Source organism: Pseudophryne corroboree, chromosome 2 (genome assembly GCF_028390025.1).
Source record: "Pseudophryne corroboree isolate aPseCor3 chromosome 2, aPseCor3.hap2, whole genome shotgun sequence".
In the NCBI taxonomy this organism is placed as follows: domain Eukaryota; kingdom Metazoa; phylum Chordata; class Amphibia; order Anura; family Myobatrachidae; genus Pseudophryne; species Pseudophryne corroboree.
In genome coordinates, this window is record NC_086445.1 from 418,262,665 (window position 1) to 418,287,600 (window position 24,936).

The 24,936-nt window shown below is 46.4% G+C and overlaps 1 protein-coding gene across 6 annotated transcripts in view; it reads right to left on the minus strand.

Moving 5' to 3' along the window:
* CFAP47 (cilia and flagella associated protein 47) overlaps positions 1-24,936 on the minus strand; it is a 1,065,013-nt gene that overhangs the window by 354,077 nt on the left and 686,000 nt on the right. For 3 of the 6 annotated variants that reach the window (XM_063953487.1, XM_063953488.1, XM_063953486.1), the window contains one exon: positions 9,539-9,636. In XM_063953487.1, the coding sequence (XP_063809557.1) occupies positions 9,539-9,636 (98 nt within the window). Of the gene's footprint in view, positions 1-3,632; positions 3,977-9,538; positions 9,637-24,936 lie in introns of those variants that run through there. The other 3 variants (XM_063953491.1, XM_063953490.1, XM_063953489.1) reach the window with 3 other exon arrangements.

Consider the following 24,936-nt stretch of genomic DNA (forward strand, 5'->3'; position numbering starts at 1 on the left):
GTGACAGAATCATATGCAGTGACAGTAGACATGTCAGTAATCGTTGGCAGGTCCTTCAGTCCAGACCAGATGTCAGCTTTCGCTACTGACTGCCCTGCATCACCACCAGCGTGTGGGCTAGGAAATCTTATCCTTTTCTTTGCAGCCCCGGAGGCGGGAGAAATTGAAGGAGGAGCATTTGACGGGTCACGTTCCGCTTGAGTTGACAATTTACTAACCAGCAGGTCTTTGTACCTCTGCACACTTGTGTCTGCTGAAAAGAGAGATGCAACGTAGGCTTTAAACTTAGAATCGATCACAGTGGCCAAAATGTAGTGCTCTGATTTCAACATATTGACCACCCTTGAATCCTGGCAAAGCAAATGAAGGGCTCCATCCACAAGTCCCACATACTTTGCAGAATCACTCCATCTTAGCTCCTCCTTCAATTTATCCCGCTGCTTCTGTAAAAGCCTGATGAGGGGAATGACCTGACTCAAGCTGGCAGTGTCTGAACTGACTTCACGTGTGGTAAGTTCCAAGGGTTGGACAAGACGGAAATTATTCTCCACTGCGCTTGAGTCAGGTGCATTCCCCCTCCTTTGCCTATATCGTAGGTGGATGTATAAGCTTGAATGGCCTTTTGCTGCTCCTCCATCCTCTGAGGCATATAGAGTGTTGAAATCCACCTCGTTACCACCTCTTGCTTCAGTTAATGGTGGGGCAGGTTCATGAGTGTTTGCTAGCGCTCCAGTCTTCGGCACACAGTGGCAGAATGCCGAAAGTGTCCCGCAATGTTTTTGGCCACCGACAGCATCTCCTGCACACCCCTCTTATTTTTCAAAAAATTCTGGACCACCAAAATTAATTGTATGTGCAAAACATGGGACATGCTGGAATTTGCCCACATGTAATGCACGCACAATATTGGTGGCGTTGTCCGATATCACAAATCCCCAGGAGAGTCCAATTGGGGTAAGCCATTCTGCGATGATGTTCCTCAGTTTCTGTAAGAGGTTGTCAGCTGTGTGCCTGTTATGAAAAGCGGTGATACATAGCGTAGCCTGCCTAGGAACGAGTTGGCGTTTGCAAGATGTTGCTACTGGTGTCACTGCGGGAGGCCATACATCTACCTAGTGGGCTGTTACAGTCATATAGTCCTTAGTCTGCCCTGTTCCAATTTTCCGCATGTCTGTGGTTAAGTGGACACTGGATACAACTGCATTTTGTAGGACACTGGTGACTCTTTTTCTGACGTCTGTGTACATTCTCGGCATCGCCTGCCTAGAGAAGTGGAACCTAGATGGGATTTGATACCAGGGACACACTATCTCCATCAAATCGCTAAGTGTCACTGAACTAATGGTGGATACCAGATGCACCTCTAACACCAACATAGCTGTCAAGGCCTCAGTTATCCATTTTGCAAAAGGATGACTGCTGTCATATTTCATCTTCCTCACAAAGGACTGTTGGACAGTCAATTGCTTAGTTGAAGTAGTACAAGTGGTCTTCCGACTTCCCCTCTGGGATGACGATCGACTCCCAGCAGCAACAACAGCAGCGGCAGCAATAGCAGGCGTAACACTCAAGGGTCCTACGGAGGAATCCCGGTTAGGAGAGGACTCCTCAGTCTTGACAGTGACATGGCCTGCAGGACGACGGACATTCCTGACTGAGGAGGAAGTTGACATTGAGGGAGTTGGTGGTGTGGCTTGCAGGAGCTTGGGTAAAGGAGGAAGAAGGGGTTTAGGTGTCAGTGTACTGCTTACGCTCTTACCCAAAGTTTCAGAACTTGACACTGACTTCTGATGAAGGTGCAGCAGGTGACGTATAAGGGAGGATGTTCCTAGGTGGTTAACATCCTTACCCCTGCTTATTACAGATTGACAGAGGCAACAGATGGCTTGACACCTGTTGTCCGGATTTGTGGAGAAATAATTCCACACCAAAGAGGTGGGTTTTTGGTAGTTTGCCCAGGCATCACAATGGGCTCCTTCGTCCCAAGGACAACAGGTGCCTCCCCCGGTACCTGACTTAAACAGACCACATCACCATCAGAATACTCATTGTCAATTTTCTCCTCAGCGCCAGCAACACCCATATCCTCATCCTGGTGTACTTCAACAGTGACATCTTCAATTTGAATATAAGGAACTGGACTGTGGGTGCTGCTTCCAGCACTTGCAGGGGGCGTGCAAATGGTGGAAGGAGCCACCTCTTTCCGTCCAGTGTTGGGAAGGTCAGGCATCGCAACTGCCGACACACTTGTACTCTCCTTGGGGATTTGTGATACCATCTCAGAGCGCACAGTTGATTTCTTTGCTCTTTCCAGCTTAACACTTTTAATTTTTCTAGCGGGAGGATGAGGACTTCCATCGTCATGTGAAGCTGAACCACTTGCCACTCCGTGTCGTAAATTGCATATTGGCAAGTTTACTTTTCACCTCAGACGATTTAAATTTCTTTTTTTGGTTCTTTTTACTGAACTTTGGCTTTTTGGATTTTACACGCCCTCTACTATCACATTGGGCATCGGCCTTGGCAGACGACATTGACTGCATTTCATCGTCTATCTCATGGCTAGTGGCAGTAGCTTCAGCACTAGGAGGAAGTGGTTCTTCTTGATCTTTCCTTATTTTCTCCTCAAAATTTTTGTTCTCCATTATTTTTTGGGAGTTATATGAGACAATATGCGTCACAGGAATGACTGGAATTACTGATGAGACAGGACACTACCACTCGTCTGATGCAGCACAACAGGTTGTTGTTATAATTATTATACTGCAGCAGTGGACATATAGCAGCAGCGTATATCATCACTGGAATTACTGTTGACACAAGACACTACCACTGGTCTGATGCAGCACAACACGTTGTTGTTATAATTATTATACTGCAGCAGTGGACATATAGCAGCAGCGTATATCGTCACTGGACTTACTGATGACACAGGACACTACCACTGGTCTGCACAACACAGCACCACTTCATACAGCTACACTGGATATATGGCAGCAGAGAACACCAACACTGTGACTGCCTGGACTGATGCAGCACAATACACTGAGTGACTATACTGGACTGGACAACACTTGCTACCCCACTTTCCCGCCCCATCACACAGACACTGAACACTGAGGACATGTCCTCTGTATACACTCTCCGAGACTGGAGTGAAAATGGCCACTACGCGCAGCTCCTAATATGGAATCAAAATCCCGCGAGAATCCGTCAGCGGGATGATGACGTTTCAGCGGGATGATGACGTTTTTCCGCGTTCGGGTTTCCGAGTCAGGCGGGAAAACCCGAGTCGGGCTCGGATCCGGACTCGGAAGGCAGAATTCGGTAGGGTTCGGTTCTCTGAGAACCGAACCCCCTCATCTCTAGAGTAAAGACTCTTCAATTACCAGTTTGGCAATATTAAATACAATTGCAGCCATCTATTTAGATAACTTAATTGACACTTCCATTTGGACTACAGCAGTCAAGAAGTTTACCATGGCTTTTACAAAAGGAAAAATATCATGTTTCGTATTTAATTTGTACTTTGTATTTAATTATATTCCAACCTGAAAATGTTCTGCCCCAATAAAAGTAATCTGCTATCACCACTATTCACAGCAATAACATGTTTTAGGGTTTTTTAATCGAAGAAATGCAACAAAACCTCTTTCGTGAAAAGTGTCTCTTATGTTATCACTTGTATATTTGATGTACAGAATGAAAACTGCAAGGTTCTAACAACACAAACAAAGTGATTAACATTATAGAACTACTGCCCCCACCTTCCTAATTTGAATGTAAAATGTCACCTTTGCCAAAAGCTCCTTGGAATCAGGATGAAATATGACTGTAGTTACATATGCAAATCTGGGCAGAGTAAATGGAGGACAAAATGCCGCACTGTTATGAAATGTGATAGGTCTTTAGAGAAAAATAATCAGTTGGAAGGAGAAGTCAATGTTCTCAGTTATTTAGACGCTGAGTGAAAAGTCTGATAAGACAAGAAATACAAGCAATAACATTAAACCTACTGGGAAATTTGAAGCCACATTTTACAAAAATACACAAAGTTAAGCAAGGTCAGTAGTAAAAGTGAAAAAAAAAAAGAATGTACGAGGTACTGTACAGTGCCAGCGCATGATAGGCAAAAGTTTAGTTGGCAGTGCAGGACCAGATACTCAAATTACAAGCAAGTGATAATGATTGTGAATATTTGATAGCATTCCTGATCTACAGTACATGGGTTTTCAGCAGTGTTGACCTGGAGCTTAGAAACATTGGAGGCAAAGGAAATCAATACTTATCAATCATTTTAGCTTGGTAATGTATGTCAAACTATCTAGGTGCAGATATGCCACACATACAACAACATATACTTAAGAACAAGAACACAAAATTTAAATTGTGACAAGGCAAAAATCAGGGTCAAGTAAGGAATCTATTATGAGAAAAATGTTTAAGTTGTACTGTAATTATGATAGTGATGGTTTGCTGGGTATATTATTTTGATGAATGCTAGTAATTTGAGTGCAACAAGAAGATCATTGCTGGTCACTACATCAGTATGCAACATGCCCAGTAATGTATGTAGTTTTTGACAGGAGGGAGAGAAAAGATGGAAAAATAGCCCCAATACCGCAGGTACAGAAATATAATTTTCTCATCACATGTTCCAAATTGCCACCCACGCCCATCTCTATGGTCAATCCTTCCCCACACAATCCCATCTCTTATCCCGACTACCCCCCCCCCCAGACTTTTATATCCATATTCCATACTGCCCGGTACACCCCCATCTCTGTTATATACTGCCCCCCACACACCCATATCTACGTTCCATAATACCCTCCACATCCCTATTTCTAGGTTCCATACTATCATGCATACCTCCACCACTATCTTTCATACTGTCCTGTATACCCCCACAGCCCACTCCACATCCTGTATGTAATTAACTTACATCTTACTGCCTTCTTGTTCTCTTCTCATTTCTCGTTTCTTTTCTTTGCCAGGCAGCATCACAATTACATCATGTCCATGATGCTGCCAGGAGCCAGGTACAGCTGCTGCTAAGGTGCCCGGCCAATATATATATATATATATATATATATATATATAAATATGCACCATTTTACCATTTTGTCAGCAGGGGAAGTGATTGTTCCCCCTGCTCCACCTTTGACTACACCACTGAATTTGTCTAGAGATGTAATTGGCGTAGGTGTGTATTTATTTCATCACAACTCTTAGTAAATATAGTAAATATTATTGTGAAAATACAACTATTCCTTTTTATTTCTAAATCTATCAAATATCTTTCCATTACTAAAGTATCTACAGTATATCTAGTGTGAAAACACATTGGAAATCCTGCTGGCAATTTATATACTTTTAATGTTCCAAATCATTTACTGAAAATTAGTAAACATTTTTATAATATTAAGTGTAAGACAATTACTACAACTAAATAAAACTTTGGAATATATAAGATTTCTAGGCATGGTATGTAAGTGCTTATTATGCATACGGTATAAATAATTTATGTGGTACAGTACGTAGCATAATGCCCTACTGTTGATGTTTCCACCTTGTACCATAGTATTTTTCTATAATTTCATATTTAAATTCAAAGTTTCCAAAAGTAACTCATGGTTATTAATTAGAGTAATTCTAGCAAACATTATTATTTCTAGGGAGGTCATTCCGAGTCGTTCGCTCGGTAAATTTCATCGCATCGCAGTGAATTTCCGCTTAGTGCGCATGCGTAATGTCCGCACTGCGACTGCGCCAAGTAATTTTGCAATGAAGATAGTATTTTTACTCACGGCTTTTTCTTCGCTCCGGCGATCGTAATGTGATTGACAGGAAATGGGTGTTACTGGGCGGAAACAGGCCGTTTTATGGGCGTGTAGGAAAAAACGCTACCATTTCCGGAAAAAACGCGGGAGTGGCTGGAGAAACGGAGGAGTGTCTGGGCGAACGCTGGGAGTGTTTGTGACGTCAACCCAGGAACGACAAGCACTGAACTGATCGCAGATGCCGAGTAAGTCTGAAGCTACTCTGAAACTGCTAAGAAGTTTGTAATCGCAATATTGCGAATACGTCGTTCGCAATTTTAAGAAGCTAAGATTCACTCCCAGTAGGCGGCGGCTTAGCGTGTGCAATACTGCTAAAATCGCCTTGCGAGCGAACAACTCGGAATGAGGGCCCAGGTCAGGAGATCTTGGGCCAAGTATAATTGTCTGAGTTTTTTTAAATGTGTGACTCTTGCGCTAAACTTGCATGTTTTTGCAAAAATGGAATCCTAAAACTCACAATGGCAAAATTCGCATCCAGATATTTTGCCATTGCACACCTACAACTTGGCCATGTAATAGTTGTAAACTCCCACCTAAAACATTACCCAAAACCCCCCCACAATAAAATAGACCAGCTTCTGGCTGGCAAGTTTGACAGGAGCATGCACAGATCAGATGCTTCTGTCTGTTAAAATTAAAAAGAGTTAAAAGTTTTTAAAAAAATGATGTGCAGCCCCCCTCCAACCTCCCCTAAATCATAAACAGCCCCAACTCTTTCTGGATTCTTTTTAACCCCCGGGATGCCTACTGGAATGAAGATGACCAATCTACACTGGACTAAGTGAGTAATGATTGTTTTACAGGTGATATGGATTTCTACTGGAGAAGAGGATGTGAAGGGCAACTGGGGATGCATGTAAGTATGTGTGAGAATATATGTGAGTGTGTTTATGAGTGTGCATGTTTGCTTTATTAAAATTGTACTTACTATGGTGTGTATGTACCATCTTTATTTTAATATTTCTTTTACATTCGAACTACAGGTACCAACAGGCTCTCGAATGCCCCACATACTGATACTTGTGGTTCTGCAAGCACGCATGCTGGGACCTGTGGTTCTTTGGTAAAATACAATTTTATTTTAACTTTACACTTTAATGCTATCAACTCGGCACACACTGCTAAAGAGTGCCAGGGATAGCTATGGGCTTCAGCCCTGGCCTTGGGTGCCCTGGAGGGGAGTACACCTTTAATGGGTACGTCCACACTCCCCCAGGAATCTCCAGCCTGTGCTGACTATTTGGGGGGGGGGGGGGGGGGGGGTAATACTACAGCCGCCGGGACCAATATAAATGTGTCCCCTGGCTGTGGCATTACCTCCCTACAGTAGTTAGTATAGCCCGGTGCTAGTATTAAAAAATATGTGGGACCCCTACGTCTTCTTTTCCCTGTATAATCCAAGAGTCCGGTGCTGGTTGTTAAAATACAGGGGGGACTACAGTCATTCATTCTCCTGTATTTTTTCAACCAGGACTAGCATAAAGAGCCCAGGGGTGGCTATACTTTTGGGATTGGAGGAGGGGGGAGGGTATTGCACACATATATATACATATATATATATATATATATACACTGCTCAAAAAATAAAGGGAACACTAAAATAACACATCCTAGATCTGAATGAATGAAATATTCTTATTAAATACTTTGTTCTTTACATAGTTGAATGTGCTGGCAACAAAATCAAACAAAAATGATCAATGGAAATCAAATTTATTAACCCATAGAGGTCTGGATTTGGAGTCACACTCAAAATTAAAGTGGAAAAACACACTATAGGCTGATCCAACTTTGATGTAATGTCCTTAAAACAAGTCAAAATGAGGCTCAGTAGTGTGTGTGGCCTCCACGTGCCTGTATGACCTCCCTACAACCCACACAAGTGGCTCAGGTAGTGCAGCTCATCCAGGATGGCACATCAATGCGAGCTGTGGCAAGAAGGTTTGTTGTGTCTGTCAGCGTAGTGTCCAGAGCATGGAGGCGCTACCAGGAGACAGGCCAGTACATCAGGAGACGTGGGGGAGGCCGTAGGAGGGCAACAACCCAGCAGCAGGACCGCTACCTCAGCCTTTGTGCAAGGAGGAACAGGAGGAGCACTGCAAGAGCCCTGCAAAATGAACTCCAGCAAGCCACAAATGTGCATGTGTCTACTCAAACGATCAGAAACAGACTTCATGAGGGTGGTATGAGGGCCCGACGTCCACAGGTGGGGGTTGTGCTTACAGCCCAACACCATGCAGGACGTTTGGCATTTGCCAGAGAACACCAAGATTGGCAAATTCGCCACTGGCGCCCTGTGCTCTTCACAGATGAAAGCAGGTTCTCACTGAGCACATGTGACAGACGTGACAGAGTCTGGAGATGCCAAGGAGAATGTTCTGCTGCCTGCAACATCCTCCAGCATGACCGGTTTGGCAGTGGCTCAGTAATGGTGTGGGGTGGCATTTCTTTGGGGGGCCGCACAGCCCTCCATGTGCTCGTCAGAGGTAGCCTGACTGCCATTAGGTACTAAGATGAGATCCTCAGACCCCTTGTGAGACCATATGCTGGTGCGGTTGGCCCTGTGTTCCTCCTAATGCAAGACAATGCCAATTGCCAATCTTGGTGTTCTCTGGCAAATGCCAAACGTCCTGCACGGTGTTGGGCTGTAAGCACAACCCCCACCTGTGGATGTCGGGCCCTCATACCACCCTCATGGAGTCTGTTTCTGATTGTTTGAGTAGACACATGCACATTTGTGGCTTGCTGGAGGTCATTTTGCAGGGCTCTGGCAGTGCTCCTCCTGTTCCTCCTTGCACAAAGGCGGAGGTAGCGGTCCTGCTGCTGGGTTGTTGCCCTCCTACGGCCTCCTCCACATCTCCTGATGTACTGGCCTGTCTCCTGGTCGCGCCTCCATGCTCTGGACACTATGCTGACAGACACAGCAAACCTTCTTGCCACAGCTCGCACTGATGTGCCATCCTGGATGAGCTGCATAACCTGAGCCACTTGTCTGGGTTGTAGGGAGGTCATACAGGCACGTGGAGGCCACACACACTACTGAGCCTCATTTTTACTTGTTTTAAGGACATTCCATCAAAGTTTGATCAGCCTGTAGTGTGTTTTTCCACTTTAATTTTGAGTGTGACTCCAAATCCAGACCTCCATGGGTTAATAAATTTGATTTCCATTGATAATTTTTGTGTGATTTTGTTGTCAGCACATTCAACTATGTAAAGAACAAATTATTTAATAAGAATATTTCATTCATTCAGATCTAGGGTGTGTTATTTTAGTGTTCCCTTTATTTTTTTGAGCAGTGTATATACATTGTATTTAATTTTAACTATTTTCACTGTTCTGTGCATGCTTCTGTCAAAACACGCACCTTTTAATAAAAGTCACATTACAAGGTGCAAGTTTTCTAGCAAAAACAAGCTGCCTTACATCGCACATGGTAATAGCACTAAGCTTAGAAACTCGCAGGCTATTACATCAGGCAAGTTGAAGGACAAACTCACATCTTTTAATGTGAGAAAAGGTGCAAGTTTATTCCGCACTCACAAACTCTGACCCTATTACATTTGGCCCCTTATCCCCGTATTTGCTGCTATTCTTGAGTGATGCTTATTTCTAGATATGTACTTCTTGTAATAGTGTATAATTAAACAGAAAACCTATAAAATACTGTATGAAACCAAAAGGTATTTACTCACTAAAACAGGGCAGGATACATCTATGGTTCTTTCTGGTGGAGCAGCTTCACTCTTAATTTGCACTGAAAACCAAATTTTGAAAGGAGCTGATTTAATATCTAGATAAAAACAAAATATATACACATTAAAAAACACATAATTACATACAAACATACACCCAACTTAACATTAAATCACAAAAATAAAATAGAAAATGTTTATGTTTTGTACAGTATCTCAAGGCAATACATGAGCTGCATGCACAGATTACATATCATTCAGATTAGTAAAACAAGAATATGTAAAAGGAACAAGGAAATTTTGATTTTGTGAAACATGAAACATAGGGAGTCATTCTGACCTGAACGCTCGCTGCAGTTCTTCGCAGTGCAGCGTTTAGGTCAGAACTGCGCATGTGCCGACTGACAGCCGACGGCTGATTGACAGGCAGAGGTGGTCGCTGGGCGGGAGTGGGTGACGTTTGGCAGCCATTTTGTGGGCGTGGTCTGGCCAACGCTTGCATGGTCGGACCGTGTGGGGGACGGGCTGCAGCAGCTGCGGGATGTCACATGCAGCTGCTGCGAGCTGGGGAGCGACGAGAAGCTCCCGGCAAGCCGCAAAAGCTGCACTGGCTGGGAGTTACTCTACAAGTACAAAAGCATCGCCGCTGTGCGATGCTTTTGTACTTGTGGGGGGGGGGGCGGCCTGACATGCGGGGCGGACTAGACCTGTGCTGGGCGTCCCCCCACATGTCAGGGAAGATGATCGTAGCTGTGCTAAATTTAGCACAGCTACAATCAGGTCGGAATGACCCCCATAGAAACATCAGGCAGATACATAGGGTTACATTTACTAAGTGGCGATCTTGGTGTGTATAATCAGGAAATATATAGGGCCTAATTCAGATCTGATTGCAGCAGCAAGTTTGTTAGCAATTGGGCATAACCATGTGCATACCTCCCAACTGTCCCGATTTTCGCGGGACAGTCCCGTTTTTTGGGGACTGTCCCGCTGTCCCACCCGAGGGCCGCAGTGTCCCGCGGTGGGGGGGGGGGCAGTTGGGAGGCTGTCTGTCGCTGCCCTGCTTAGCAGAGCAGCGGTGAACAGACGCTGTGCGCATGCGCACAGCGTCTATTCACTGAAGTCAGAGGGAGAGGGGGCATGCCAGCGGCTCACAGAGCGCTGGGCATGCCCCCTCAGTGACAAAAACGTGGCGTGGCTCGCGATCGCGGGTCCTCCCGCAAAGCCAGACCCCTTTTTACTTAGGCCACGCCCTTTTTCGGGAGCGTGTGTCCCGCTTTCAAAGGGGACAAAGTTGGGAGGTATGACCATGTGCACTGCAGGGGGGGGGGGGGCAGATATAACTAGAGATGTGCACTTGAAATTTTTCGGGTTTTGTGTTTTGGTTTTGGGTTCGGTTCCGCGGCCGTGTTTTGGGTTCGACCGCGTTTTGGCAAAACCTCACCGAATTTTTTTTGTCGGATTCGGGTGTGTTTTGGATTCGGGTGTTTTTTTTAAAAAACACTAAAAAACAGCTTAAATCATAGAATTTGGGGGTCATTTTGATCCCAAAGTATTATTAACCTCAAAAACCATAATTTCCACTCATTTTCAGTCTATTCTGAATACCTCACACCTCACAATATTATTTTTAGTCCTAAAATTTGCACCTAGGTCGCTGGATGACTAAGCTAAGCGACCCTAGTGGCCGACACAAACACCGTGCCCATCTAGGAGTGGCACTGCAGTGTCACGCAGGATGGCCCTTCCAAAAAACACTCCCCAAACAGCACATGACGCAAAGAAAAAAAGAGGCGCAATGAGGTAGCTGTGTGAGTAAGATAAGCGACCCTAGTGGCCGACACAAACACCGTGCCCATCTAGGAGTGGCACTGCAGTGTCACGCAGGATGGCCCTTCCAAACAACCCTCCCCAAACAGCACATGACGCAAAGAAAAAAAGAGGCGCAATGAGGTAGCTGTGTGAGTAAGATAAGCGACCCTAGTGGCCGACACAAACACCGTGCCCATCTAGGAGTGGCACTGCAGTGTCACGCAGGATGGCCCTTCCAAAAAACCCTCCCCAAACAGCACATGACGCAAAGAAAAAAAGAGGCGCAATGAGGTAGATGTGTGAGTAAGATAAGCGACCCTAGTGGCCGACACAAACACCGGGCCCATCTAGGAGTGGCACTGCAGTGTCACGCAGGATGGCCCTTCCAAAAAACCCTCCCCAAACAGCACATGACGCAAAGAAAAAAAGAGGCGCAATGAGGTAGCTGTGTGAGTAAGATAAGCGACCCTAGTGGCCGACACAAACACCGTGCCCATCTAGGAGTGGCACTGCAGTGTCACGCAGGATGGCCCTTCCAAAAAACCCTCCCCAAACAGCACATGACGCAAAGAAAAAAGAGGCGCAATGAGGTAGCTGTGTGAGTAAGATAAGCGACCCTAGTGGCCGACACAAACACCGTGCCCATCTAGGAGTGGCACTGCAGTGTCACGCAGGATGGCCCTTCCAAAAAACCCTCCCCAAACAGCACATGACGCAAAGAAAAAAAGAGGCGCAATGAGGTAGCTGTGTGAGTAAGATAAGCGACCCTAGTGGCCGACACAAACACCGGGCCCATCTAGGAGTGGCACTGCAGTGTCACGCAGGATGGCCCTTCCAAAAAACATTCCACAAACAGCACATGACGCAAAGAAAAATGAAAGAAAAAAGAGGTGCAAGATGGAATTGTCCTTGGGCCCTCCCACCCACCCTTATGTTGTATAAACAGGACATGCACACTTTAACCAACCCATCATTTCAGTGACAGGGTCTGCCACACGACTGTGACTGAAATGACGGGTTGGTTTGGACCCCCACCAAAAAAGAAGCAATTAATCTCTCCTTGCACAAACTGGCTCTACAGAGGCAAGATGTCCACCTCATCATCATCCTCCGATATATCACCGTGTACATCCCCCTCCTCACAGATTATCAATTCGTCCCCACTGGAATCCACCATCTCAGCTCCCTGTGTACTTTGTGGAGGCAATTGCTGCTGGTCAATGTCTCCACGGAGGAATTGATTATAATTCATTTTAATGAACATCATCTTCTCCACATTTTCTGGATGTAACCTCGTACGCCGATTGCTGACAAGGTGAGCGGTGGCACTAAACACTCTTTCGGAGTACACACTTGTGGGAGGGCAACTTAGGTAGAATAAAGCCAGTTTGTGCAAGGGCCTCCAAATTGCCTCTTTTTCCTGCCAGTATAAGTACGGACTGTGTGACGTGCCTACTTGGATGCGGTCACTCATATAATCCTCCACCATTCTTTCAATGGTGAGAGAATCATATGCAGTGACAGTAGACGACATGTCCGTAATCGTTGTCAGGTCCTTCAGTCCGGACCAGATGTCAGCATCAGCAGTCGCTCCAGACTGCCCTGCATCACCGCCAGTGGGTGGGCTCGGAATTCTGAGCCTTTTCCTCGCACCCCCAGTTGCGGGAGAATGTGAAGGAGGAGATGTTGACAGGTCGCGTTCCGCTTGACTTGACAATTTTGTCACCAGCAGGTCTTTCAACCCCAGCAGACTTGTGTCTGCCGGAAAGAGAGATCCAAGGTATGCTTTAAATCTAGGATCGAGCACGGTGGCCAAAATGTAGTGCTCTGATTTCAACAGATTGACCACCCGTGAATCCTTGTTAAGCGAATTAAGGGCTCCATCCACAAGTCCCACATGCCTAGCGGAATCGCTCCGTGTTAGCTCCTCCTTCAATGTCTCCAGCTTCTTCTGCAAAAGCCTGATGAGGGGAATGACCTGACTCAGGCTGGCAGTGTCTGAACTGACTTCACGTGTGGCAAGTTCAAAGGGCATCAGAACCTTGCACAACGTTGAAATCATTCTCCACTGCGCTTGAGACAGGTGCATTCCACCTCCTATATCGTGCTCAATTGTATAGGCTTGAATGGCCTTTTGCTGCTCCTCCAACCTCTGAAGCATATAGAGGGTTGAATTCCACCTCGTTACCACTTCTTGCTTCAGATGATGGCAGGGCAGGTTCAGTAGTTTTTGGTGGTGCTCCAGTCTTCTGTACGTGGTGCCTGTACGCCGAAAGTGTCCCGCAATTCTTCTGGCCACCGACAGCATCTCTTGCACGCCCCTGTCGTTTTTTTAAAAATTCTGCACCACCAAATTCAAGGTATGTGCAAAACATGGGACGTGCTGGAATTTGCCCATATTTAATGCACACACAATATTGCTGGCGTTGTCCGATGCCACAAATCCACAGGAGAGTCCAATTGGGGTAAGCCATTCCGCGATGATCTTCCTCAGTTGCCGTAAGAGGTTTTCAGCTGTGTGCGTATTCTGGAAAGCGGTGATACAAAGCGTAGCATGCCTAGGAAAGAGTTGGCGTTTGCGAGATGCTGCTACTGGTGCCGCCGCTGCTGTTCTTGCGGCGGGAGTCCATACATCTACCCAGTGGGCTGTCACAGTCATATAGTCCTGACCCTGCCCTGCTCCACTTGTCCACATGTCCGTGGTTAAGTGGACATTGGGTACAACTGCATTTTTTAGGACACTGGTGAGTCTTTTTCTGACGTCCGTGTACATTCTCGGTATCGCCTGCCTAGAGAAGTGGAACCTAGATGGTATTTGGTAACGGGGGCACACTGCCTCAATAAATTGTCTAGTTCCCTGTGAACTAACGGCGGATACCGGACGCACGTCTAACACCAACATAGTTGTCAAGGCCTCAGTTATCCGCTTTGCAGCAGGATGACTGCTGTGATATTTCATCTTCCTCGCAAAGGACTGTTGGACAGTCAATTGCTTACTGGAAGTAGTACAAGTGGGCTTACGACTTCCCCTCTGGGATGACGATCGACTCCCAGCAGCAACAACAGCAGCGCCAGCAGCAGTAGGCATTACACTCAAGGATGCATCGGAGGAATCCCAGGCAGGAGAGGACTCGTCAGAATTGCCAGTGACATGGCCTGCAGGACTATTGGCATTCCTGGGTAAGGAGGAAATTGACACTGAGGGAGTTGGTGGGGTGGTTTGCGTGAGCTTGGTTACAAGAGGAAGGGATTTACTGGTCAGTGGACTGCTTCCGCTGTCACCCAAAGTTTTTGAACTTGTCACTGACTTATTATGAATGCGCTGCAGGTTACGTATAAGGGAGGATGTTCCGAGGTGGTTAACGTCCTTACCCCTACTTATTACAGCTTGACAAAGGCAACACACGGCTTGACAAATGTTGTCCGCATTTCTGGTGAAATACTTCCACACCGAAGAGCTGATTTTTTTTGTATTTTGACCAGGCATGTCAATGGCCCTATTCCTCCCACGGACAACAGGTGTCTCCCCGGGTGCCTGACTTAAACAAACCACCTCACCATCAGAATCCTCCTGGTCAATTTCCTCCCCAGCGCCAGCAACACCCATATCCTCCTCATCCTGGTGTACTTCAACACTGACATCTTCAATCTGACTATCAGGAACTGGACTGGGGGTGCTCCTTCCAGCACTTGCAGGGGGCGTGCAAATGGTGGAAGGCGCATGCTCTTCACGTCCAGTGTTGGGAAGGTCAGGCATCGCAACCGACACAATTGGACTCTCCTTGTGGATTTGGGATTTCGAAGAACGCACAGTTCTTTGCGGTGCTTTTGCCAGCTTGAGTCTTTTCAGTTTTCTAGCGAGAGGCTGAGTGCTTCCATCCTCATGTGAAGCTGAACCACTAGCCATGAACATAGGCCAGGGCCTCAGCCGTTCCTTGCCACTCCGTGTGGTAAATGGCATATTGGCAAGTTTACGCTTCTCCTCCGACAATTTTATTTTAGGTTTTGGAGTCCTTTTTTTACTGATATTTGGTGTTTTGGATTTTACATGCTCTGTACTATGACATTGGGCATCGGCCTTGGCAGACGACGTTGCTGGCATTTCATCGTCTCGGCCATGACTAGTGGCAGCAGCTTCAGCACGAGGTGGAAGTGGATCTTGATCTTTCCCTAATTTTGGAACCTCAACATTTTTGTTCTCCATATTTTAATAGGCACAACTAAAAGGCACCTCAGGTAAACAATGGAGATGGATGGATACTAGTATACTTATGGATGGACTGCCGAGTGCCGACACAGAGGTAGCTACAGCCGTGGACTACCGTACTGTGTCTGCTGCTAATATAGACTGGATGATAATGAGATGAAATCAATATATATATATATGTATGTATATATAATATCACTAGTACTGCAGCCGGACAGGTAGATAATATATTTATTAGGTAATGATGACTGATGACGGACCTGCTGGACACTGTCAGCTCAGCAGCACCGCAGACTGCTACAGTAAGCTACTATACTATAGTAGTATGTACAAAGAAGAAAGAAAAAAAAAACCACGGGTAGGTGGTATACAATTATGGATGGACTGCCGAGTGCCGACACAGAGGTAGCTACAGCCGTGGACTACCGTACTGTGTCTGCTGCTAATATAGACTGAATGATAATGAGATGAAATCAATATATATATATGTATGTATATATAATATCACTAGTACTGCAGCCGGACAGGTAGATAATATATTTATTAGGTAATGATGACTGATGACGGACCTGCTGGACACTGTCAGCTCAGCAGCACCGCAGACTGCTACAGTAAGCTACTATACTATAGTAGTATGTACAAAGAAGAAAGAAAAAAAAAAACCACGGGTAGGTGGTATACAATTATGGATGGACTGCCGAGTGCCGACACAGAGGTAGCTACAGCCGTGGACTAACGTACTGTGTCTGCTGCTAATATAGACTGGATGATTGATAATGAGATGAAATCAATATATATATGTATGTATATATAATATCACTAGTACTGCAGCCGGACAGGTAGATAATATATTTATTAGGTAATGATGACTGATGACGGACCTGCTGGACACTGTCAGCTCAGCAGCACCGCAGACTGCTACAGTAAGCTACTATACTATAGTAGTATGTACAAAGAAGAAAGAAAAAAAAAACCACGGGTAGGTGGTATACAATTATGGATGGACTGCCGAGTGCCGACACAGAGGTAGCTACAGCCGTGGACTACCGTACTGTGTCTGCTGCTAATATAGACTGGATGATAATGAGATGAAATCAATATATATATATATATGTATGTATATATAATATCACTAGTACTGCAGCCGGACAGGTAGATAATATATTTATTAGGTAATGATGACTGATGACGGACCTGCTGGACACTGTCAGCTCAGCAGCACCGCAGACTGCTACAGTAAGCTACTATACTATAGTAGTATGTACAAAGAAGAAAGAAAAAAAAAAACCACGGGTAGGTGGTATACAATTATGGATGGACTGCCGAGTGCCGACACAGAGGTAGCTACAGCCGTGGACTAACGTACTGTGTCTGCTGCTAATATAGACTGGATGATTGATAATGAGATGAAATCAATATATATATATATGTATGTATATATAATATCACTAGTACTGCAGCCGGACAGGTAGATAATATATTTATTAGGTAATGATGACTGATGACGGACCTGCTGGACACTGTCAGCTCAGCAGCACCGCAGACTGCTACAGTAAGCTACTATACTATAGTAGTATGTACAAAGAAGAAAGAAAAAAAAAACCACGGGTAGGTGGTATACAATTATGGATGGACTGCCGAGTGCCGACACAGAGGTAGCTACAGCCGTGGACTAACGTACTGTGTCTGCTGCTAATATAGACTGGATGATTGATAATGAGATGAAATCAATATATATATGTATGTATATATAATATCACTAGTACTGCAGCCGGACAGGTAGATAATATATTTATTAGGTAATGATGACTGATGACGGACCTGCTGGACACTGTCAGCTCAGCAGCACCGCAGACTGCTACAGTAAGCTACTATACTCTATAGTAGTATGTACAAAGAAGAAAGAAAAAAAAAAACCACGGGTAGGTGGTATACAATTATGGATGGACTGCCGAGTGCCGACACAGAGGTAGCTACAGCCGTGGACTAACGTACTGTGTCTGCTGCTAATATAGAGTCTAGACTGGATGATAAATTATTGATAATGAGATGAAATCAATATAATATCACTAGTACTGCAGCCGGACAGGTACTATATATATTTATTATGTAATGACTGATGACGGACCTGCTGGACACTGTCAGGTCAGCACAGCACCGCAGACTGCTACAGTAAGCTACTATAGTAGTATGTATAAAGAAGAATGAAAAAAAAAAAACCACGGGTAGGTGGTATACAATATTATATATATATATTATATATTATTATATATATAATAAGAATTTACTTACCGATAATTCTATTTCTCGTAGTCCGTAGTGGATGCTGGGGACTCCGTAAGGACCATGGGGAATAGCGGCTCCGCAGGAGACTGGGCACATCTAAAGAAAGCTTTAGGACTATCTGGTGTGCACTGGCTCCTCCCCCTATGACCCTCCTCCAAGCCTCAGTTAGGATACTGTGCCCGGACGAGCGTACACAATAAGGAAGGATTTTGAATCCCGGGTAAGACTCATACCAGCCACACCAATCACACTGTACAACTTGTGATCTGAACCCAGTTAACAGCATGATAACAGAGGAGCCTCTAGAAAAGATGGCTCACTACAGCAATAACCCGATTTTTTGGTAACACTAACTATGTACCAGTATTGCAGACAATCCGCACTTGGGATGGGCGCCCAGCATCCACTACGGACTACGAGAAATAGAATTATCGGTAAGTAAATTCTTATTTTCTCTAACGTCCTAAGTGGATGCTGGGGACTCCGTAAGGACCATGGGGATTATACCAAAGCTCCCAAACGGGCGGGAGAGTGCGGATGACTCTGCAGCACCAATTGAGAGAACTCCAGGTCCTCCTCAGCCAGGGTATCAATTTTGTAGAATTTTACAAACGTATTTGCTCCTGACCAAGTAGCTGCTCGGCAAAGTTGTAAAGCCGAGACCCCTCGGGCAGCCGCCCAAGATGATCCCACCTTCCTTGTGGAGTGGGCATTTACAGATTTTTGGCTGTGACAGGCCTGCCACAGAATGTGCAAGCTGAATTGTACTACAAATCCAACGAGCAATAGTCTGCTTAGAAGCAGGAGCACCCAGCTTGTTGGGTGCATACAGGATAAACAGCGAGTCAGATTTTCTGACTCCAGCCGTCCTGGAAACATATATTTTCAGGGCCCTGACAACGTCTAGCAACTTGGAGTCCTCCAAGTCCCTAGTAGCCGCAGGCACCACAATAGGTTGGTTCAGGTGAAACGCTGAAACCACCTTAGGGAGAAACTGAGGACGAGTCCTCAATTCCGCCCTGTCCGAATGGAAAATCAGATAAGGGCTTTTACAGGATAATGCCGCCAATTCTGACACGCGCCTGGCCCAGGCCAGGGCCAACAGCATGACCACTTTCCATGTGAGATATTTTAACTCCACAGATTTAAGTGGTTCAAACCAATGTGACTTTTGGAACCCAAAAAACTACATTGAGATCCCAAAGTGCCACTGGAGGCACAAAAGGAGGCTGTATATGCAGTACCCCTTTTACAAACGTCTGAACTTCAGGGACTGAAGCTAGTTCTTTTTGGAAGAAAATTGACAGGGCCGAAATTTGAACCTTAATGGACCCCAATTTCAGGCCCATAGACACTCCTGTTTGCAGGAAATGTAGGAATCGACCCAGTTGAATTTCCTCCGTCGGGCCTTACTGGCTTCGCACCACGCAACATATTTTCGCCAAATGCGGTGATAATGTTTTGCGGTTACATCCTTCCTGGCTTTGATCAGGATAGGGATGACTTCATCCGGAATGCCTTTTTTCCTTCAGGATCCGGCGTTCAACCGCCATGCCGTCAAACGCAGCCGCGGTAAGTCTTGGAACAGACAGGGTCCTTGTTGGAGCAGGTCCCTTCTTAGAGGTAGAGGCCACGGATCCTCCGTGAGCATCTCTTGAAGTTCCGGTTACCAAGTCCTTCTTGGCCAATCCGGAGCCACGAATATAGTGCTTACTCCTCTCCATCTTATCAATCTCAGTACCTTGGGTATGAGAGGCAGAGGAGGGAACACATACACTGACTGGTACACCCACGGTGTTACCAGAGCGTCTACAGCTATTGCCTGAGGGTCCCTTGACCTGGCGCAATACCTGTCGAGTTTTTCCCAACGGTTTATAATCATGTGGAAGACTTCTGGGTGAAGTCCCCACTCTCCCGGGTGGAGGTCGTGCTGAGGAAGTCTGCTTCCCAGTTGTCCACTCCCGGAATGAATACTGCTGACAGTGCTATCACATGATTTTCCACCCAGCGAAGAATCCTTGCAGCTTCTGCCATTGCCCTCCTGCTTCTTGTGCCACCCTGTCTGTTTACGTGGGTGACTGCCGTGATGTTGTCCGACTGGATCAACACCGGCTGACCTTGAAGCAGAGGTCTTGCTAAGCTTAGAGCATTGTAAATGGCCCTTAGCTTCAGGATATTTATGTGAAGTGATGTCTCCAGGCTTGACCATAAGCCCTGGATATTCCTTCCCTGTGTGACTGCTCCCCAGCCTCGCAGGCTGGCATCCGTGGTCACCAGGACCCAGTCCTGAATGCCGAATCTGCGGCCCTCTAGAAGATGAGCACTCTGCAACCACCACAGGAGGGACACCCTTGTCCTTGGTGACAGGGTTATCCGCTGATGCATCTGAAGATGCGACCCGGACCATTTGTCCAGCAGGTCCCACTGGAAAGTTCTTGCGTGGAATCTGCCGAATGGGATTGCTTCGTAGGAAGCCACCATTTTACCCAGAACCCTTGTGCATTGATGCACTGAGACTTGGCTCGGTTTTAGGAGGTTCCTGACTAGCTCGGATAACTCCCTGTCTTTCCCCTCCGGGAGAAACACCTTTTTCTGGACTGTGTCCAGGATCATCCCTAGGAACCGAAGACAAGTCGTCGGAACCAGCTGCGATTTTGGAATATTGAGAATCCAATCGTGCTGCCGCAACACTACCTGAGATAGTGCTACAACGACCTCCAACTGTTCCCTGGATCTTACCCTTATCAGGGAATCGTCCAAGTAAGGGATAACTAAAATTCCCTTCCTTCGAAGGAATATCATCATTTCGGCCATTACCTTGGTAAAGACCCGGGGTGCCGTGGACCATCCATACGGCAGCGTCTGAACTGATAGTGACAGTTCTGTACCATAAACCTGAGGTACCCTTGGTGAGAAGGGTAAATTTTGACATGAAGGTAAGCATCCTTGATGTCCCGAGACATCATGTAGTCCCCTTCTTCCAGGTTCGCAATCACTGCTCTGAGTGACTCAATCTTGAATTTGAACCTCTGTATGTAAGTGTTCAAAGATTTTAGATTTAGAATCGGTCTCACCGAGCCATCCGGCTTCGGTACCACAACAGTGTGGAATAATACCCCGTTCCCTGTTGCAGGAGGGGTACCTTGATTATCACCTGCTGGGAATACAGCTTGTGAATGGCTTCCAAAACTGTCTCCCTGTCAGAAGGAGACATCGGTAAAGCCGACTTTAGGAAAACGGCGAGGGGGAGACGTCTCGAATTCTAATTTGTACCCCTGAGATATCACCTGAAGGATCCAGGGGTCTACTTGCGAGTGAGCCCACTGCGCGCTGAAATTCATTGAGATGGGCCCCCCACCGTGCCTGATTCTGCTTGTAAAGCCCCAGCGTCATACTGAGGGCTTGGCAGAGGCGGGAGAGGGTTTCTGTTCCTGGGAACTGGCTGATTTCTGCAGCCTTTTTCCTCTCCCTCTGTCACGGGGCAGAAATGAGGAACATTTTGCCCGCTTGTCCACGAAAAGACTGCGCCTGATAATACGGCGTCTTCTCATGTTGAGAGGCGACCTGGGGTACAAACGTGGATTTCCCAGCTGTTGCCGTGGCCACCAGGTCTATAAGACCGACCCCAAATAACTCCTCCCCTTATTAAGGCAATACTTCCAAATGCCGTTTGGAATACGCATCACCTGACCACTGACGTGTCCATAACCCTCTACTGGTAGAAATGGACAACGCACTTAGACTTGATGCCAGTCGGCAAATATTCCGCTGTGCATCACGCATATATAGAAATGCATCTTTTAAATGCTCTATAGGCAAAAATATACTGTCCCTATCTAGGGTATCAATATTTTCAGTCAGGGAATCCGACCACGCCAACCCAGCACTGCACATCCAGGCTGAGGCGATTGCTGGTCGCAGTATAACACCAGTATGTGTGTAAATACATTTTAGGATACCCTCCTGCTTTCTATCAGCAGGATCCTTAAGGGCGGCCATCTCAGGAGAGGGTAGAGCCCTTACAAGCGTGTGAGCGCTTTATCCACCCTAGGGGGTGTTTCCCAACGCACCCTAACCTCTGGCGGGAAAGGATATAATGCCAATAACATTTTAGAAATTATCAGTTGTTATCGGGGGAAAACCACGCATCATCACACACCTCATTTAATTTCTCAGATTCAGGAAAACTACAGGTAGTTTTTCCTCACCGAACATAATACCCCTTTTTGGTGGTACTCGTATTATCAGAAATGTGTAAAACATTTTTCATTGCCTCAATCATGTAACGTGTGGCCCTACTGGAAGTCACATTTGTCTCTTCACCGTCGACACTGGAGTCAGTATCCGTGTCGGCGTCTATATCTGCCATCTGAGGTAACGGGCGCTTTAGAGCCCCTGACGGCCTATGAGACGTCTGGACAGGCACAAGCTGAGTAGCCGGCTGTCTCATGTCAACCACTGTCTTTTATACAGAGCTGACACTGTCACGTAATTCCTTCCAACAGTTCATCCACTCAGGTGTCGACCCCCTAGGGGGTGACATCACTATTACAGGCAATCTGCTCCGTCTCCACATCATTTTTCTCCTCATACATGTCGACACAAACGTACCGACATACAGCACACACACAGGGAATGCTCTGATAGAGGACAGGACCCCACTAGCCCTTTGGGGAGATAGAGGGAGAGTTTGCCAGCACACACCAAAGCGCTATATATATACAGGGATAACCTTATATAAGTGTTTTTCCCCTTATAGCTGCTGTATTGTTAATACTGCGCCTAATTAGTGCCCCCCCTCTCTTTTTTAACCCTTTCTGTAGTGTAGTGACTGCAGGGGAGAGCCAGGGGAGCTTCCCTCCAACTGAGCTGTGAGGGAAAATGGCGCCAGTGTGCTGAGGAGATAGGCTCCGCCCCTTTTTCGCGGACTTTTCTCCTGCTTTTTTATGGATTCTGGCAGGGGTTAAAATTCATCCATATAGCCCTGGGGGCTATATGTGATGTATTTTCGCCAGCCAAGGTGTTTTTATTGCTGCTCAGGGCGCCCCCCCCTAGCGCCCTGCACCCTCAGTGACCGAAGTGTGAAGTGTGCTGAGGAGCAATGGCGCACAGCTGCAGTGCTGTGCGCTACCTTGGTGAAGACAGGATGTCTTCTGCCGCCGATTTTCCGGACCTCTTCTGTCTTCTGGCTCTGTAAGGGGGCCGGCGGCGCGGCTCTGGGACCCATCCATGGCTGGGCCTGTGATCGTCCCTCTGGAGCTAATGTCCAGTAGCCTAAGAAGCCCAATCCACTCTGCACGCAGGTGAGTTCGCTTCTTCTCCCCTTAGTCCCTCGATGCAGTGAGCCTGTTGCCAGCAGGTCTCACTGAAAATAAAAAACCTAAACTAAAACTTTCACTAAGAAGCTCAGGAGAGCCCCTAGTGTGCACTCTTCTCGTTCGGGCACAGAGATCTAACTGAGGCTTGGAGGAGGGTCATAGGGGGAGGAGCCAGTGCACACCAGATAGTCCTAAAGCTTTCTTTAGATGTGCCCAGTCTCCTGCGGAGCCGCTATTCCCCATGGTCCTTACGGAGTCCCCAGCATCCACTTAGGACGTTAGAGAAATATATATATATATATATTAAACTGGTGGTGATTGATTATTAAACTGGTGGTCACTTCAGGTCACGTTGCAACTTGCAACTAGTACTCCGAGGCCTAAGCAGACAATCACAAAATATATTATTATACTGGTGGTCAGTGTGGTCACAACAATGGCAGTGTGGCACTGACTCTGGCAGCAAAAGTGTGCACTGTACGTTATATGTACTCCTGAGTCCTGCTCTCAGACTCTAACTGCTCCCCACTGTCAGTGTCTCCCCCACAAGTCAGATAATACACTTACAGTCACACTATCTATTATCTAATCTATAAATATCACTTCAGCAAGTAGTATAGTAGTATACAGTATAGTAGTACTCCTCCTAATAATGCTCCCCAAAATACTGTGTCTCTTTCTTCTCTAAACGGAGAGGACGCCAGCCACGTCCTCTCCCTATGACTCTCAATGCACGTGTGAAAATGGCGGCGACGCGCGGCTCCTTATATAGAATCCGAGTCTCGCGATAGAATCCGAGCCTCGCGAGAATCCGACAGCGTGATGATGACGTTCGGGCGCGCTCGGGTTAGCCGAGCAAGGCGGGAAGATCCGAGCCTGCTCGGACCCGTGTAAAAAACCTGAAGTTCGGGCGGGTTCGGATTCAGAGGAACCGAACCCGCTCATCTCTAGATATAACATTTGCAGACAGAGTTAGATTTGGGTGTGTTATTTTGTTTCTGTGCAGGGTAAATACTGGCTGCTTTATTTTTACACTGCAATTTAGATTTCAGTTTGAACACAACACACCCAAATCTAACTCTCTCTGCGCATGTTATATCTGCCTCCCCTGCAGTGCACATGGGGGGTAATTCAGATCTGATCGCTGGGCAGTGATTTTTGCAGTACTGTGATCAGATAGTCGCTGCCGACAGGGGGAGTATGTGCAAGTGTGCGATTGCATGTATAGCAGAGCTGCACAAACTGATTTTGTGCAGTCTCTGCACAGCCCAGGACTTTCTCTTCCTGTGCGATAGAATCCTGATGATCGGGGCCGGAGCGGACGTCAGACATCCTCCCTGAAAACACCTGAGCCCGCCTACGTTTTTCCGGACACTCCCTGAAAACGGTCAGTTGCCACCAACAAACGGCCTCTTCCTGTCAATCTCCTTGCGAACCCCCGTGTGAATGGGTCCTTCGCACAATCCCGTCGCAGGGCGCCGATGCCCTTTGCAGCCGTGCGACATGCCTGTGCATTGCAGTGCATACGCATGTGCAGTTCGGATCTGATCGCCGCTGTGCGAAAACGCACAGCAGCGATCAGATCTGAATGACCCCCATGGTTTTGCCCATTAGCTAACAAATTTGCTGCTGTGTTCAGATCTGAATTAGGCCCATATTTCAATGATATTAAAAAAGTACCACTGCATGTTTTGCTTTACCAGTGCTAATTTTGGGATTAAACAAAACACCTGAGATGACGATATTTAGCAATTTTACAATGGATTTATTTAGAA